We start from the raw sequence: 14,689 nt of genomic DNA, 5'->3' as shown, positions 1-14,689 counted from the left end.
ACCTAGAACTGGTTGTCTTGAATCTTGAGTCTCGTTTTCCACCCTTCATAGGAGCATTCTAAGCTGATTGGGGTGAGTGAGCTAGACTCAAGGGTACGCTACACACAGCTCTGCCGATCTCTTAAGACCTATGGAATCACCTTCTTCCTTGTTAAGGTAAGGATCTCTTTTCACTTAGCGGCAGGACGGGTAGGACGTAGATAAATTAGCTCTGTATTATGTTTGATCATTTGTAGTAAATAAGTGTTTGTGTTTTAGTTGTAATTTTCATTTTATTAAACCTTATTTGGGAACTTTTCATGATGGCCAGTTGATATTAATGATTTGTTTCTCTGGTTTTGATGTAGGAAAAGATGAAAGGGAAGAATAAGTTGGTTCCTCGACTGATGGGTGTCACGAAGGAGAGTGTACTTCGTGTTGATGAGAAGACTAAGGAAGTAAGTGATTTTTACTTGATGATCGACCCTCCTACTATTGGTGTGTTTCTCAAGACTACCATACCTCAGAATGCCACAACAAGGACCACAACATAGTTTTCCAGAAGGAAGTAATTTTCCATGAATTTGATTTCAAGACCACAGATTTTGAGCTCTCGAAATCAAGCATCCGAAAGCACACAAGTTTGTGTGACAAGGGTGGTTTTTCTTTCATTATTATCTCGCAACTTCAATGACCGATTGAGCTCAAATTTTCACAGGTTTGTTATTTTATGCGTATGTTGAGATACACCAAGTGAGAAGACTGGTCTTTGATAATTACCAATAGTGTCCAGTGCCTTTAAGGTTATAAAATCTTGTTAATGTTTTTGAGATTATTTTGTCTGAAGTGTCCCTGTAGATTACAAATCAACAAACGTAGGTCCACAAAATATAAATCCCCAAAGATCACCTAAAGGTGTGTTAGGAGATTCAAATTTTTGTGGTTTTTGTTTGTGAATTCTGCAAAATATTGTGACATTTTTATACTGTTTACTCAACAAGTAGACACTGTTATTCAACTTAAACTTTGGCAGGTGACTTATATTGTATATTTCTTAGTCATTTTGCTTATAAATCAGCATTGAGCCCGGTTCATTCTTCCTGCCAATGTGAATGTTATACGAATGTTGAAATTTGCAACGAATAATTTGTGAATATCGCAGCGAAAACAGAGTTGTGACGTCAAATTCGCATCGCATTCGCAGGAAGTATGAACCGGGCTTGAGGATATCAAAACCCAATCTATTACCCTACTTTTTAACTCACTCCCCACGCTCTTTTCATTTTCTCTCCCATCAGATTATTAAGTCTTGGTTGTTAACAACTGTTCGACGCTGGGCCGCATCTCCAAACAGTTTCACTCTTGACTTTGGTGACTATGCTGAATCTTATTACTCAGTACAAACCAAGGAAGGTGAAGCTATTGGTGCACTGATTGCTGGATACATTGACATCATCCTCAAAAAGGTTGGTTTTGCTTTACGATTCACATTATGTATGCACTAACCAAGTTGGACCTTTTATTGCAACATTACAGCCCAAGTTTGAAAAACTATGAAAAGCCATGTATGCAAAGCAAAAAAAGGTAGGTACAGTTCGTAAAAATGTTAGAAAAAATATTTACAAATATTGAAACAAATTCACGAAATCATGGACTGTATTTTGTCTTGTGATTCAGCAAAAAGGTAAAGATCGCATTGGTCTAGATGGAGAGGAGGAATCAACACTTCTTGAAGACAGTGTCTCACCAGCTAAAGCTACATTCATGCAGCATCAATCTAATAAGGTTGGACATGCATCAGAAGGATCCGTAGCTTTACCTGCTGTGATGAGAGCTGGTGGATCAGGTAGGATCAAAACTCCCTCTCCACTACAACAAAAGCCCATTCCACTGCCCTTACCAGCCATATCTATCTCATTCCCTTACCTTATAAACAGTCTAATAATACCAGCAATATCAGTCATAACAACAACAATGAATACAAGTATAACCAAAGGCTCTGAGGCACAGATGAAATAAATAAGTCATTGACAGTAGGCCTGAAGAAAGTGGGCTTTCAAGAAGTGACCTAAAAAAGTGAACATGGTGAGCCGTGCCCCCTATCTTATCCTCTATTACAAGCATAAGGTATGCTGCAATTGAATAGATCTCTTGCATTGGCCAGCATTGCTAAAGCCAAAACAATGGAAATGTGCATGCAAGTAGGCATAGCGCACTACCCTTGACTATTGGTTTGTCTTCATTGACCTAAGTGAAGACGCTGTTTTGGCATGTGGCTCGTATGTAAGGTGTCTATCTGAATTGTTGCCTGTTTTGACATTGCTTATAGCTGGGACGTATACAACAGGTGAGATGCAGCCCTCTCAGCACGCAGTGACTAAGGGACAGGCTAATATGGCTCACACAGCACCTATGGTAAATATCATTTCCTACAGACATTGGACAACAACAAGTATTAGGCCTTTTTCAACCTTTGGCTTTGTCTTGTAGTATGTAAACTGCTTCACTATTTATGAAGTGTAAATTGTGTGCACTATTTTCTGCATAAACATTTTCCAAGGATAAGTACAGGTATTAAAGAAAAAATATTTGTTTCATTTTTTTCCCTAGATAAATTTTGATCAACAAGTTAAAAACATTATACATGTAGAATGGTTTTTATGATGCCCATGTTCTGCGCATCCTTTTGTTCAGAGCAAACCTTTTTTTTAAGAAAATGTACAACATTAGCTCAGGATATTTAAAACTTCCTCTGTCTAGTTACTTTCTATTAATATTACCACATCAACTATAATGACCGTTGTTCAATGTCCCCTACTTTAACAGCCCAATCAAGCTCGTCGACCAGGGATGACTACAGCCCAGCAGGCACTGCAAGGTAACATAGAGAGAGGGTTTACGGCTGTTGATGCTGCTAACAATGATCTGATGACACAAGCTGAGCTTCCTCCACTAGGAACTGACCCTGTAAGTCATTCTTACAGTCTCGTAACCAGATCAAGGTTTTTATTAAAAAAACACCCAAAGAGCCACCGTGGCGTGACAAGGCAGAGCAGCACGGCACACTTGGCTCAAGCTCTGTTTCTGATCAGCAAAATGTGGTTCGAATCCTGGTCTGGATGCAAGATAAAATATTGTTGCTAAGTCCTTCAGATAGGACTTTAAGTTTTACATTGTAGGTCCTCTGTGTTTTGTAATGCACATTAAATAACCCAGTACACTTATCCAAAAAAAAAAGGGGTTTGCCCCGATGTTCCTGGTTTGATTGGCTACGTATTTCGCCAAAGCACCTTGTAAACCAAAACAATTTGGATCTTTATATTCCAAACATACCACCGCAAATCTTTTGGAAAAAAATAGTTTGTGCTTTGAGACACCCACGGATGTAACAAACACTATGTAAGAACAGTTAACTATTATTTTTTATCAAGTGTAGAAGTACAGGGAAAATGTATTAAAACCTAAGCATAAGTTGAAAAAATTCAAAACTGAGACAGCTAACTATAATGACAATTATAGCAGAAGGAGATTTCACATAAAGGCTTATTCAAAATTGAACTGATATTGGTCAATGATCTCCTAAGTGATTTATTTAATGATAATCATCTTCAGGCATCCAAACAATGGCGTCAGAACACCATTGACGTGAACAAGCAGAACATCCAATCGCAGTTAAGCGCAATGTCTGCTGCCACCGCTGGTATTATTAGTCAGACATCAGGAGATCCGTCTGATACGGACTACACTGCTGTGGGTTCACACGTCACTACCATGTAAGTTTACATCAAGATACAAGCTCATTAGTTGTAACTTTAAGAACCGTAGTGTTAGTCCTGTCTGGGTGTTTTTTGGACACCATGTTTAAAATTTGGACACACTGTTTTATCTGTCATTAACATGTTAATTGCAAGTGAGCAATTTGGACACATAGTTTTTAAATTACCTGCATATTTTGACTTGTTGATGACAAACCAATCAGCTGTTATCCCATATTAGTCAAAACATTGATGCCATTTCAATACAGTGCTTGTCACCATTTCAGCTTCTGCTTTGCCTGTTTTTAGAGTTGGTTATCTGCCATGAACAAATACTTTCACAGTATGTCAGGCAGAATCTTGAAGTGTTGTCAGTAGTTTCATTTACATTGTTTTTTGTTGCTTATTGCCAAGGTAAACCCTACGTAGGACTTCAAACTTTGCTTGTTGGGGATACCATCTAGTAGGGGTTGTGATTACATGGAAATAGTCTTTGCATTAGCAGAAAAGAACTGAAAAGAATTGAATGTGTAGTAAAAACCTGCTATAAATCAGTAAACTTAACCGCTCTTTCCCTTTGACTTTACAGCTCATCCAACCTGACTGAATTAACTAAAGGAGTCAAGATGTTATCAGCTCTTCTTGGTGAGGAAGGAGATGGTAATAGCATCTTAGATGCAGCACGAGGTCTGATGGGAGCATTCTCTGATCTCCTTAAGTGTGCCCAGCCAGAAAGCCAAGAGGTAAAAATCTCTTCAATCTTTCAAACAACTGTCTTAAAAATTGGATGTTCTCTTCTGTTAAATAACCTTATTTAATCTCTATAAGCTCTCTCTATAAAAGACGGCAATCCGATCTGCTTATAACCTTTACATTTAAAACTTCCTTGAAATGCATCTTTTTGATAATCACAATTTTAATCACTTATTGTTACTTTTAATGACTTGTCTGAATAACTGAGGATTTTTTAGTTGTACTAATGTACTAATCTTAGCTCGCTGAAGTGACACAAGAATATTCACAACTTAAAGTGTATAATTTGTATGCTGCCTTCAAGCATTGGAAAAGTATTACATTTTCAAGAAGTATGGTTCGAATAAATTAAACAAGAACTCGTTCAATCCAATGTTGATTCCTAATAACTTGTCTTAACATTGATTTTTGTCATTTTCCCCAACGTTTTGAATCCTGTAGCCTCGTCAGAATCTCCTAGGTGCAGCCAACAGGGTTGGTGAAGCCCAGAATGCACTGCTTCTTTGTATGGGATCAACAGGTGACATGGACCCTAAGTTCCAGGTAAATTCTTCACCATAAACAACAATTTTTTTGTTGCCCCTTTTCAGCAATAAACACTCTTGTAAAGCCCATTACATGCAGAGTTACACTGCGCCAGTAACACAAATTTTGTCAAAACTGAACAATGCATTTTGAGAAGGCGCTTTCACTGATCCGAGAAGCAATTACGATAAAGTGCCATGTTCAAGGACACTAGTGTTGTGACCAACCAGGCCATTATTCATACCCACATTCTGTAACCTACAGAACTTGACACCACACTAGAAAATTCGTCCATGGCATGTTACCGGAAACTTTACCCCATTATCTGTTTTCACCATGCATATCTTCAAGTTTTACTCGTAACAGATTATTTCCATTTTTTTACCACAAATCTTACTCTCTATATTATTTTTCTCCACTATGATAGGATCTCTTGCTTGGATTGGCTAAGGCTGTGGCTAACGCTACGGCTACCTTGGTCCTAAAAGCCAAGAATGTTGCTAGTACCACTGAGGATCAAGGCTTACAGAATAAGGTTATTGGCTCAGCTACACAGTGTGCCCTCAATACCTCCGAGCTTGTGGCTTGTACTAAGGTAAGATATTGGTCACTTACCTGCCCTTGGAAGTAATCAACGTTTATAGTCTCAGTTAAAACTTACTACTACCTCCACGCTTGTTGTTTGCACTGAGGTAAACTAGTGTCATTAATTCTTCACTTACCGTCCCTTGGAATAAATCAATGTTTGTGTTATCAGTTGATACCGAGTGTTGCCTATTGACCCTTTGCACCAATGTCATGAATGTTAGGAGTTACATTTCATGTGAAAATATGGTGCATGTGTAAACGCTGCATGGCCTAAAATGCACACTACTTACGACCCCCTGAGATGAACTCTAAACATCTTACAAATATAAAAATCATGACTTACAGAAAACTGCATTTGCATTTTAAGCAGAAAAAAATCAATACCCTCCTTAGAATATGTCTGTATGTTTTTTACAAGCAATTTATGAGCAGGGCTTAAGACTTCTGGATTTAATACCACAAATCACTAAGATTCATCTTAAGATTAGTTGTCAGTATCACCAAAGTGATTTGTATTGTGAAATTACGCTTTGCTTTAGCAGTTAAGATTATTTCGCAGTAAAGATCAATCTTAGCTCTTTGTGATATCGAAACCTTGAACCATGATACCTCATTGTGTTATTACAGCTTAAAGTCAGAATGTATTCTTATTTCTATACAGGTCGTTGCTCCTACTATCAGCAGCCCAGCATGCCAAGAGCAGCTTGTTGAAGCAGCTAAACTTGTCGCTAAGTCAGTGGAGGCTGTGGTAGATTCGTCAAAGGTAAGAAACACTCGTTCCTCCTCCAGTTCAGTTGCTTGATACAAAGATTTTTTAAATGAAGTTGACTTGTAGTGAGTTGTGTAAAAATAAATTCAGATTGAAAGGGATATCAAGTAGACTATTTTCTTAACATCTATGATTCCAAGGACCAATTATCATGACTGTGTGAAGTTGTTTAATACAAGAGTTCATGAAAACAAAGTGGACATGTAGATAGTTGTGGAAAAAATACACTCAAAGTGAACCAAATATCCAGTAGACTATTTGTTCAACTCGTCTTAATCTTTGATTCCTCTAGGATGCAACTGAAGATGAGAACCTCCTACGTGATCTTGGAGGTGCAGCGACAGCCGTTACTAAAGCCTTGAATGATCTCCTGCAGCATGTGAAGCAGGGTACTGCAGCAAGTGGTAGACCTACCACTCTGTATGATGACGCATGTGATAAGATCATGACTGCTACTGAGAAGCTGTTTAGTAGCGTGGGGAACGCTGCGGAGATGGTCAAACAGGCCAAGATACTGGCTACGGTAAGTTCTCAAAATTAATATTCTTTATCTCTGTTGCAAGTTTACATCTAACGTTACTTTACCCGCTGCTAAAACATAAGATTCAAGCTACTGGGCAATCTCGGTGGTCTAGTTGATGAGACATCTACTCTAGAATTGCAAAGGGTGTGGGTTTGAATCTCATCCGAGTCTAATACGTTGTGATTTTTGTTCACAGAACTTGGGAGGTTATTTGAAACCAGTTGTCCCATTCTACTTGCTGGTTCATACTTATACTTCTTTCTTTCTTTACTTGGCTACTTTTTTTTTATTTTCTTTTTTTACCATAATATTTTTTATAGTCTTTCTTACCAGAAACAAATAATCATAAAACAACAACAAATACAAGTGATTAAGAATATTTACATTGAATACAAAAAATTCTTCTTCCAAAGCTTTTTGTTATCTTAGATAATATTTTCAACCGTCTTGTCTTGTAGGCCACGTCTAAGCTTGTCGATGCCATCAAAGGTGACGCGGATGCAGTGACTGAGAGCGATGCCCAGAAACGCTTAATCAACGCCGCTAAGCAGCTAGTTGACGCTACCGGTAAGATGGTAGAAGCAGCTAGGGCTTGTGCTAGCAGTCCTCACGATGAGACTCAACAGCAAAGATTGAAGCAAGCTGCTGAAGATCTACGAACGGCTACCAATGCTGCTGCTAATAATGCTCTGAAGAAGAAGATTCTACAACGACTTGAGGTAGGCTTAAAATAAATCATTTGTTGGGAAAACTCTGGCTATTTTTATTGAAAATAGACCCCTTGCAGTGGGATTAAGACACTAATATTATGTTTGTCCTTGTCTATTCTTTAGGCCGCTGCTAAGCAAGCTGCAGCAACATCAACTCAGACCATCGCTGCCGCTCAAGGAGCTAAAGACTCTACTAAGAACCCTAGCACCCAGCAGCACATGATTGATGAATGCAAGGTAATATAGCTTAACCCTGGTCCGAGGTAATGGCTTTGGCAGTGGATGTGGTCAGAAGCTGAATACTCCTGTTATTCAACAGTGTTATTGTAGCCAACAATAAGCTGAGTTTTTCTTGAATGCTAAGTGAAAAATATGTGGGGTGTTTTGGCCTTGCAGATAAGAGAGTGATTCTGTTCAGCAGAGTATTGGTTCGAATCCGGGTCGTCACACTTGTGTCCCTGAGCAAGAAACTTCGCTATAATTGCTTCTCTCCACCCAGGGGTAAATGGGTACCTGTGAGGGCAGAGTTGGTTCTTGTGATTGATTAGCCGGGATTGCGCTACACATTTGGCGGCACAGGCTGTATACTCCCAATGGAGCTGAGATGGTTTAAGGGATGATTTAAGGCCCAGTGACCAGGGGTAATAATGTTGAAGCGCCATGAGTGTCACTGCGTGACGGACCTGAGCACTATATCAGAAGCCATTATTATTCATATATACAAGTACGTCAGTTTAACTAAAGCAGTCAGGTGGAAAATGAGTTAAAAGATCAGAACAGAATGTAGAGAGAAGAACCTAAAGATGACTATACAGTCAGGAAGGATAACTACCTTGATATACTTGTCTTTATCAATCATTTTAATTTTTTTGGTAACTTTGGATTTTTGTTTGATACAAGTGGTCTTGTTAAACAGTATACATGTAGCACTTACTGGTGGGTTTTGTCTGAATAGCAGAGGCTCTACTCATATATGATTACATGCTGTTTGTTTTTCTAGAATGTAGCTGAGCATATCCCTAAGCTGATCCGAGGTATCCGTGATTGTATGCAGCAACCTGATAACCTTAGTGCACAGTTAGCTCTCATCAATTCCAGCCAACACTTCATCCAGGTAAAATAACAGTTCTGCTATTGTTACAGCATTCTGAGTGAAGAACGTGTTCAATTGTTATCGTAGGGAACTTGCTGAAAGGCACTGGATACTATAAGTTATCACACAAGCGCGAGTGGAATACGGAAAAATATAGCGCTTCTGCGTCCCATATCCAACGAGACCGAAGGCCGAGTTGGATATGGGACGCAGACGCGCTATATTTTCCGTATTTCCACGAGCGCGCGTGTGATAACGCATTTATCTTCAAGCAAACTTGGCGCGTGACATAGAACACACAAGACGCATGGTAGTGATATTAGCCGTGCAATATAGGTTTTTATAACCACTCCATTCTGCGAATCTGATTGGAGGATTAGCGCGTACTTGAAGATAATATTGGTAATTGCTAGCGTAAAAACTTACTTCTTAGCGATCAATGGAGAGATGTTGATAGTATAAAACATTGTGAGAAACGGCTCCCTCTGAAGTAACATCATTTCCGAGAAAGGAGTTATTTCTCACTTGATTTTGATGTCGAGACAGACCTCAGTATTTGATTTTGAGGTCTCGAATTGAAGCATCTAAAAGCACACAGCTTTGTGTGACAAGGTTTTTTTCTTCTTCCATTATTATCTCGCCACTTTGATGACCAATTGAGTTCAAATTTTTCATAGGCTTGTTATTTTGTGCATATGTTGAGATCTACAAGTGAGAAGACTGGTCTTTGACAAATACCGATGGTGTCCAGTGTCTTTAAATAGATTGGTCAATTTGTTTTCCATAAAACTTTTTATTCTTGATCTACTCAGCCGGGTACTGAGCTGATTTCAGCTACTAGGGCCGCTATACCAACAGTGGAAGACAAATCTGCAGCTCTACAACTTGCTAATTGCACTAAGAATATGGCTAGTGCATTGACTGACCTCAGATCGGCTGCTAATAAGGTGAGGGTAAAAACCATGGTGATAGTAAAGAACTACAACAAAAACATGATTGATTGATTGATTGATTGATTGATTGATTGAGTGTTTGAAACTGAGTGGGTTGATTTGAATTTACCTTTGGGTCGAACAGAGAAATATTGACTGTGGTGCCAGTTACACAGCAGTTATACGGTGGTAACAGTTTAAATGGCTCTTCGTTGTACACAGTCAACTCTCCTACTGTATGGCCATGCAATATCATGCACTGTGATTTTGAATTATATATAAATTATGCCAGCCTGCATGGCGTTTGTGTTTGATATGGATGCAGTTTTCAGGTTTCAACTTCTTAAAAAGGTTCAAAAGTTGTTCAAACTAAAATTATAATGATTGGAGACATCTTCTTACGACTTCTTTGTTCTGATCCCCCAAGGCCCAAGAAGCTTGTGGTGCTCATGAAATTGATAATGCCTTGGATATTATAAAATCACTTGAAGATCAACTTGAGGAGATTCGGAGGACTGCTGATGCTGAAAAGCTACTGCCTCTACCTGGAGAAACGGTAAGACACCCCCATTCCCCTTCAATTCCTTCTATCTCTCCTTCGTAAACCACCAATTCCTTTATTGAGAGTTTGAATAAACAAGGTTTGACTTCATGAGGAGCTGAGATGCATCACAACAAGGGTCTCCAAAGTCAAATTCATTTTTGTGATGCACGCATTTTGCACTAGATAGTGTCCCAAGTCTCTAGCTTGTTTAACAAGATGAGTTGTATATCATACAAATCAATATGTTGATCAGGTATCACGATAGTGATAATGAAACTCACCTGTAGATGAATTTAGTCTCTTTGTGAACTTGGGGACAGGACTTTATTTACTGAAGATGTCAAGGAGCAAGCTACCCTCACATCCCTTTCTTGAATTAATGCAGAGTTCTGTTTCATCAGAATGTCTTAAATATGCTGTTGTGTAAGATTCATCTCATATTCTGAATTCTATTTGTGTTTTTAGCCTGATTCCTGCGCCACTCAGCTTGGCTCAACATCTAAGAACGTTGGTGCCTCCATGGCCCAACTCCTTACAGCAGCAGCTCAGGCTAATGAGACGTACACCGGGATGGCTGCTAGAGATACGGCCAACTCACTGTCGAGTCTAACTGGAGCTGTTAGAGGTGTAGCTGCTACAACTAATGTATGTTGAGTTATTCATTTAATTATTCAATAAGTATTTACAGTTTATAAAATGTACAATAGACACCTTAAGTAAGGCGGAGCCCACCTCCAAACAAATCACGCCCAACATTTTTTGCTTTTTCGGGAGTCACTTCCTTTGTGAAAATTTTGACTCCCAATTTGACAGAATGGATTTTGGGGACAGAATGGATGCTTTGACTGCTGTGGAGGGGTCTATAGCCCACAAGTGTTCCTCGATGGCCATGATAAGCGCGCAAAGGATTCTGTTTGAAATCCGAGTCTGAGCAACACGAGCAACCATCATGGCGCGCTGATTATGAAGCAATGTAGAAGCAAAACCTTGCTCAGTGTGGGGTTTGAAAATTTATTGGAGAGGGACTTGGGTACAGTAGAAGTCAGTGAAGTATAGGGATCAATTTCATCAAGTTGTTAAGCACAACACCTTGCTAAGCACAGACAGATCTCAAACTGTAGGTACATAAAGTCTAGGGAACAATTTCATAAAAATGTGAAGCACAAAAGTTTGCTAAGCACATAAAGATCTTCAAACTCTGTTTGACATTCCTCAGGAGAAGCCAGCTCGAGATGCCATGATAGACCGAACCAAGGACGTCTTGGATAAATCAGCGAATCTTCTAGAGGAGGCCAGGAAAGCCTTAGCAGATCCCAATAATCCGGACAATCAACAACGATTGGCGCAGGTACTGAATCTTTATCATCCATTCTTGATTATCACCTTGAGGCCTATCAATAAGGGGATCTTTACAATTATCTTTATTTCCACCTACATAGAAACCATGCAATTTATAGGACCACCATTGTAACCTCACTTTAAAGTATACAAAAGAAAATGTTGATTTATTTCAACAACATAGAATCAATACACTTGTTCAGGACCACCCCCTAACTTCACTTTAAAGTATGCAAAAGTAAATGTGGAATTCTGAGAGCTGTTTTTCTTCCTCTGTCTGATACCTGTAGGTTGCCAAGGCAGTATCCCATGCTTTGAACAGTTGCGTGAGTTGTCTACCAGGTCAACGTGATGTGGACAAAGCAATCAAGTCAGTAGTTGAAGCTAGTAAGGGTCTGATGTCAGGAAAGGTAGGTTGGCTTCAGCGCATCTTGAATTGAAGTAAAAATAAAAGCATGCTGTGCTGACTGTAGATCTAACACTTCAGAATGCTATGCAACTCTCATCCATTCAATAGACCCCTTGCATTGGTTGCCGTAGCTGAGGTAAAAAAATGGAAACGTGCTGGGCCCAATTTCATGGCTCTGCTTACCGTAAGCACAGAATCGGCGCTTACGGAAGCAGGGAATTCTGTGCTTATGGCAAGCCTATTTCACGGGTTAGCGGCGAATTTTGACTTCTGTGCGTGCGTACTCCACGTTACTAGGCATTCTACGCTTACAAGGCTAGCGCAAAAATTTGGCGCTTGCACGTAAGCGGGGAATCATGTTCGTAAGCGCAGAATTCCGCGGTAAGCAGAGCCATGAAATTGGGCCCAGGCGTATTGATGCTGCGCACAACTCAGCCAATGGTAGGTTTTCATTGACCTCATTGAGGGCGCTGTTTGCGCATCTGATGTTATATGCAAGGGGTCTTATCTTATTTTAGATGAAATTCTTGTAGATGTTTTCAAATCAAACTGCTGTTTCGTTTCTTTAAAATACTAAATAATCATCAACAAGATAAAAAATGTAGAACATCTTTATTTTAGACAGCAGCAGAAAAGCCATTAATTATTTTTTTTAAACATTTATTTTGATTGATATAAAGCTAACAAATTGTCATGGTTAGTGGCTCATATGCTGTCAACTCCTTACTCTTTTGAAAATAATTCCATGCAGACTTTGAAATCATCAAGGAAACCCCGCATAAAAAAACAAGAAAAAAATAACAGCCCCAAAACAAACATGAAAACTCTAACTAAAGTGAAGGTATGATCATGTAATTCAACATAAATACTGTGCAAACATTTGTTGTAGGACAACTTATGCTCACAAAAGATAAATTGATACAACTATTTTGTTGTACAAAGGTTTTCCCGCCATTATAAAATTGTTGTTTTACCACAGACATCTCAATACATCGAAAGAGAATAATCCCAAAGTTGCTTGACTATACTCCGCATTCTTACTTATCATTCTTAAAATCAACAGTCTTATCTCTCTTGCAACAACAAATTCCTCTGCATGTAGAATATTTTAACCATCATGGAAGCATGACCAATAGCATCGCTTGGATATGACCTGAAGTGCATATAATTAACCTTTGACATGACTTGTATTTTGACTTGACCTTGCCTGATACTGCATTAGCTTATCCGACTGGCCCGTGCCCAACATGAACAAAACATGATGGTAAGCTACTAACATTCACAAAGCTATTTAGTTCTACTAACATTTTGGTTGTTCGCTGCACATCAGGAGGAACGGTTATTGTTTTAACACAGTTGGGAAATTATTAATGTGAAAATACCACCCCCCCCCCCAAGAAAAAGAAGAAGAAAAAAAAAACACCCAAAAAACCACAATTGGTTTCAGAACAAGGAACATGTATCCACAGCAACTAATTTATCTTGAAGTGTATGTAAAGCATTGGTAAAGGTTAACAGATAAATGTTTACAGATTAGTGCATTACTTACATGGTTCACAGTTAGTCATAGTGGAAAATTTCCTGTCAAATCTTTTTTTCCTGAAATGCTTTAGTTTTTGAGAAATGAATGAAACTCTTTATTTTGCAACACCATATCAATATTTGAAAACATTGAAAACGTTTCAATTTTCCAGTTATTTTCTTGTGACTCCAATAACCGTCTGAGCTTAAATTTGCATGGGTCTATTATGTTGAGTGACGTAAAGTTGGGATACAGTTATTTGATAGTTACCAATGTTGTCTATGTGCATTAAGATGGAAACATGACATGCCTAACTTACTCTTCAAATTCAAAGTAGCATGTACTTGACAAATGAAAATGTGAAACTTTGTTTTGTGAACGTGATTGCATGACATATGAACTATGTCTTTACAATCCAGATTATGTTTGTGAAAAGGTATCAGCATTTCTTTCTGTCATGTCTAGAGAATAACTAATCAACATTGCTTACACTGCTCTCACATCACGCTAATCACATCAGCATGAGGTCCGGTTTTGTGTTCACTAATCATCATAACATGGAATTATTATAGCATGTCAATTATGGTCGGAGGGCCATGTCACTGAGAAAAAAACACCAATTGATGTTCAGACTTTAAATGTTTGCATGTATTTTGTTTTATTTAAAAATTTAAGTGTTTTGTTTATTGACATATTAATCATTTAGACATTTTTGAATAATTTGTGTATGTCCCTTAATCAGGTATGATATTTGTGTAAAGTCAGCATGTTCAGGTTTTAGGGGAGGGTGGGGTTGCTGTAACACCTACAATGTTGAAATTTTCAAAACTTATTTTAACATTTTGGGAACCAAATTTGGTATCTTAGAATGCTTCATTTGGTATTTATTTATGTTACTGACCCAAACTCCCTTGAGTGACTTTCTAGGGTCCTTCCTCACTTCAACAAATCTAAAACCAAATGGTCAGTCAACACCCAAACTGTTGGACTCTGATTATGGTGGTATGCCTGATCCCACGTAAAGCATGATCAGTTTACTAGTGCAGTCCTTAGTCCAACACCATTCAGTAACTCAACACCCAAACTGTTGGACTCTGATTATGGTGGTATGCCTGATCCCACGTAAAGCATAATCAGTTTACTAGTGCAGTCCTCAGTCCAACACCATACAGCAATTCAACACATAAACTGTTGGACTTTGATTATAGTGGTATGTCCGATTCTAACATACCTCATCATGGAAGCAGCA

General features: G+C 38.6%; 1 protein-coding gene across 10 annotated transcripts in view; it reads left to right on the top strand.

Moving 5' to 3' along the window:
• Positions 1-14,689, top strand: part of LOC139937009 (talin-1-like) — a 94,436-nt gene that overhangs the window by 34,766 nt on the left and 44,981 nt on the right. For 9 of the 10 annotated variants that reach the window (XM_071931944.1, XM_071931943.1, XM_071931939.1 and 6 more), the window contains exons 11-30: positions 52-156; positions 348-437; positions 1,278-1,445; positions 1,657-1,825; positions 2,309-2,394; positions 2,806-2,946; positions 3,592-3,752; positions 4,324-4,477; positions 4,929-5,030; positions 5,440-5,607; positions 6,262-6,363; positions 6,662-6,892; positions 7,351-7,611; positions 7,726-7,839; positions 8,603-8,716; positions 9,508-9,642; positions 10,055-10,183; positions 10,637-10,816; positions 11,388-11,519; positions 11,800-11,919. In XM_071931944.1, coding sequence (XP_071788045.1) covers positions 52-156; positions 348-437; positions 1,278-1,445; positions 1,657-1,825; positions 2,309-2,394; positions 2,806-2,946; positions 3,592-3,752; positions 4,324-4,477; positions 4,929-5,030; positions 5,440-5,607; positions 6,262-6,363; positions 6,662-6,892; positions 7,351-7,611; positions 7,726-7,839; positions 8,603-8,716; positions 9,508-9,642; positions 10,055-10,183; positions 10,637-10,816; positions 11,388-11,519; positions 11,800-11,919 — 2,862 coding nt within the window. Of the gene's footprint in view, positions 1-51; positions 157-347; positions 438-1,277; positions 1,446-1,656; positions 1,826-2,308; positions 2,395-2,805; positions 2,947-3,591; positions 3,753-4,323; positions 4,478-4,928; positions 5,031-5,439; positions 5,608-6,261; positions 6,364-6,661; positions 6,893-7,350; positions 7,612-7,725; positions 7,840-8,602; positions 8,717-9,507; positions 9,643-10,054; positions 10,184-10,636; positions 10,817-11,387; positions 11,520-11,799; positions 11,920-13,140; positions 13,183-14,689 lie in introns of all 10 variants that reach the window. The other variant, XM_071931938.1, reaches the window with a different exon arrangement.

Source organism: Asterias amurensis, chromosome 5 (assembly GCF_032118995.1).
Source record: "Asterias amurensis chromosome 5, ASM3211899v1".
Lineage (NCBI taxonomy): Eukaryota > Metazoa > Echinodermata > Asteroidea > Forcipulatida > Asteriidae > Asterias > Asterias amurensis.
This window is presented reverse-complemented; position numbering and strand designations above follow the sequence as displayed.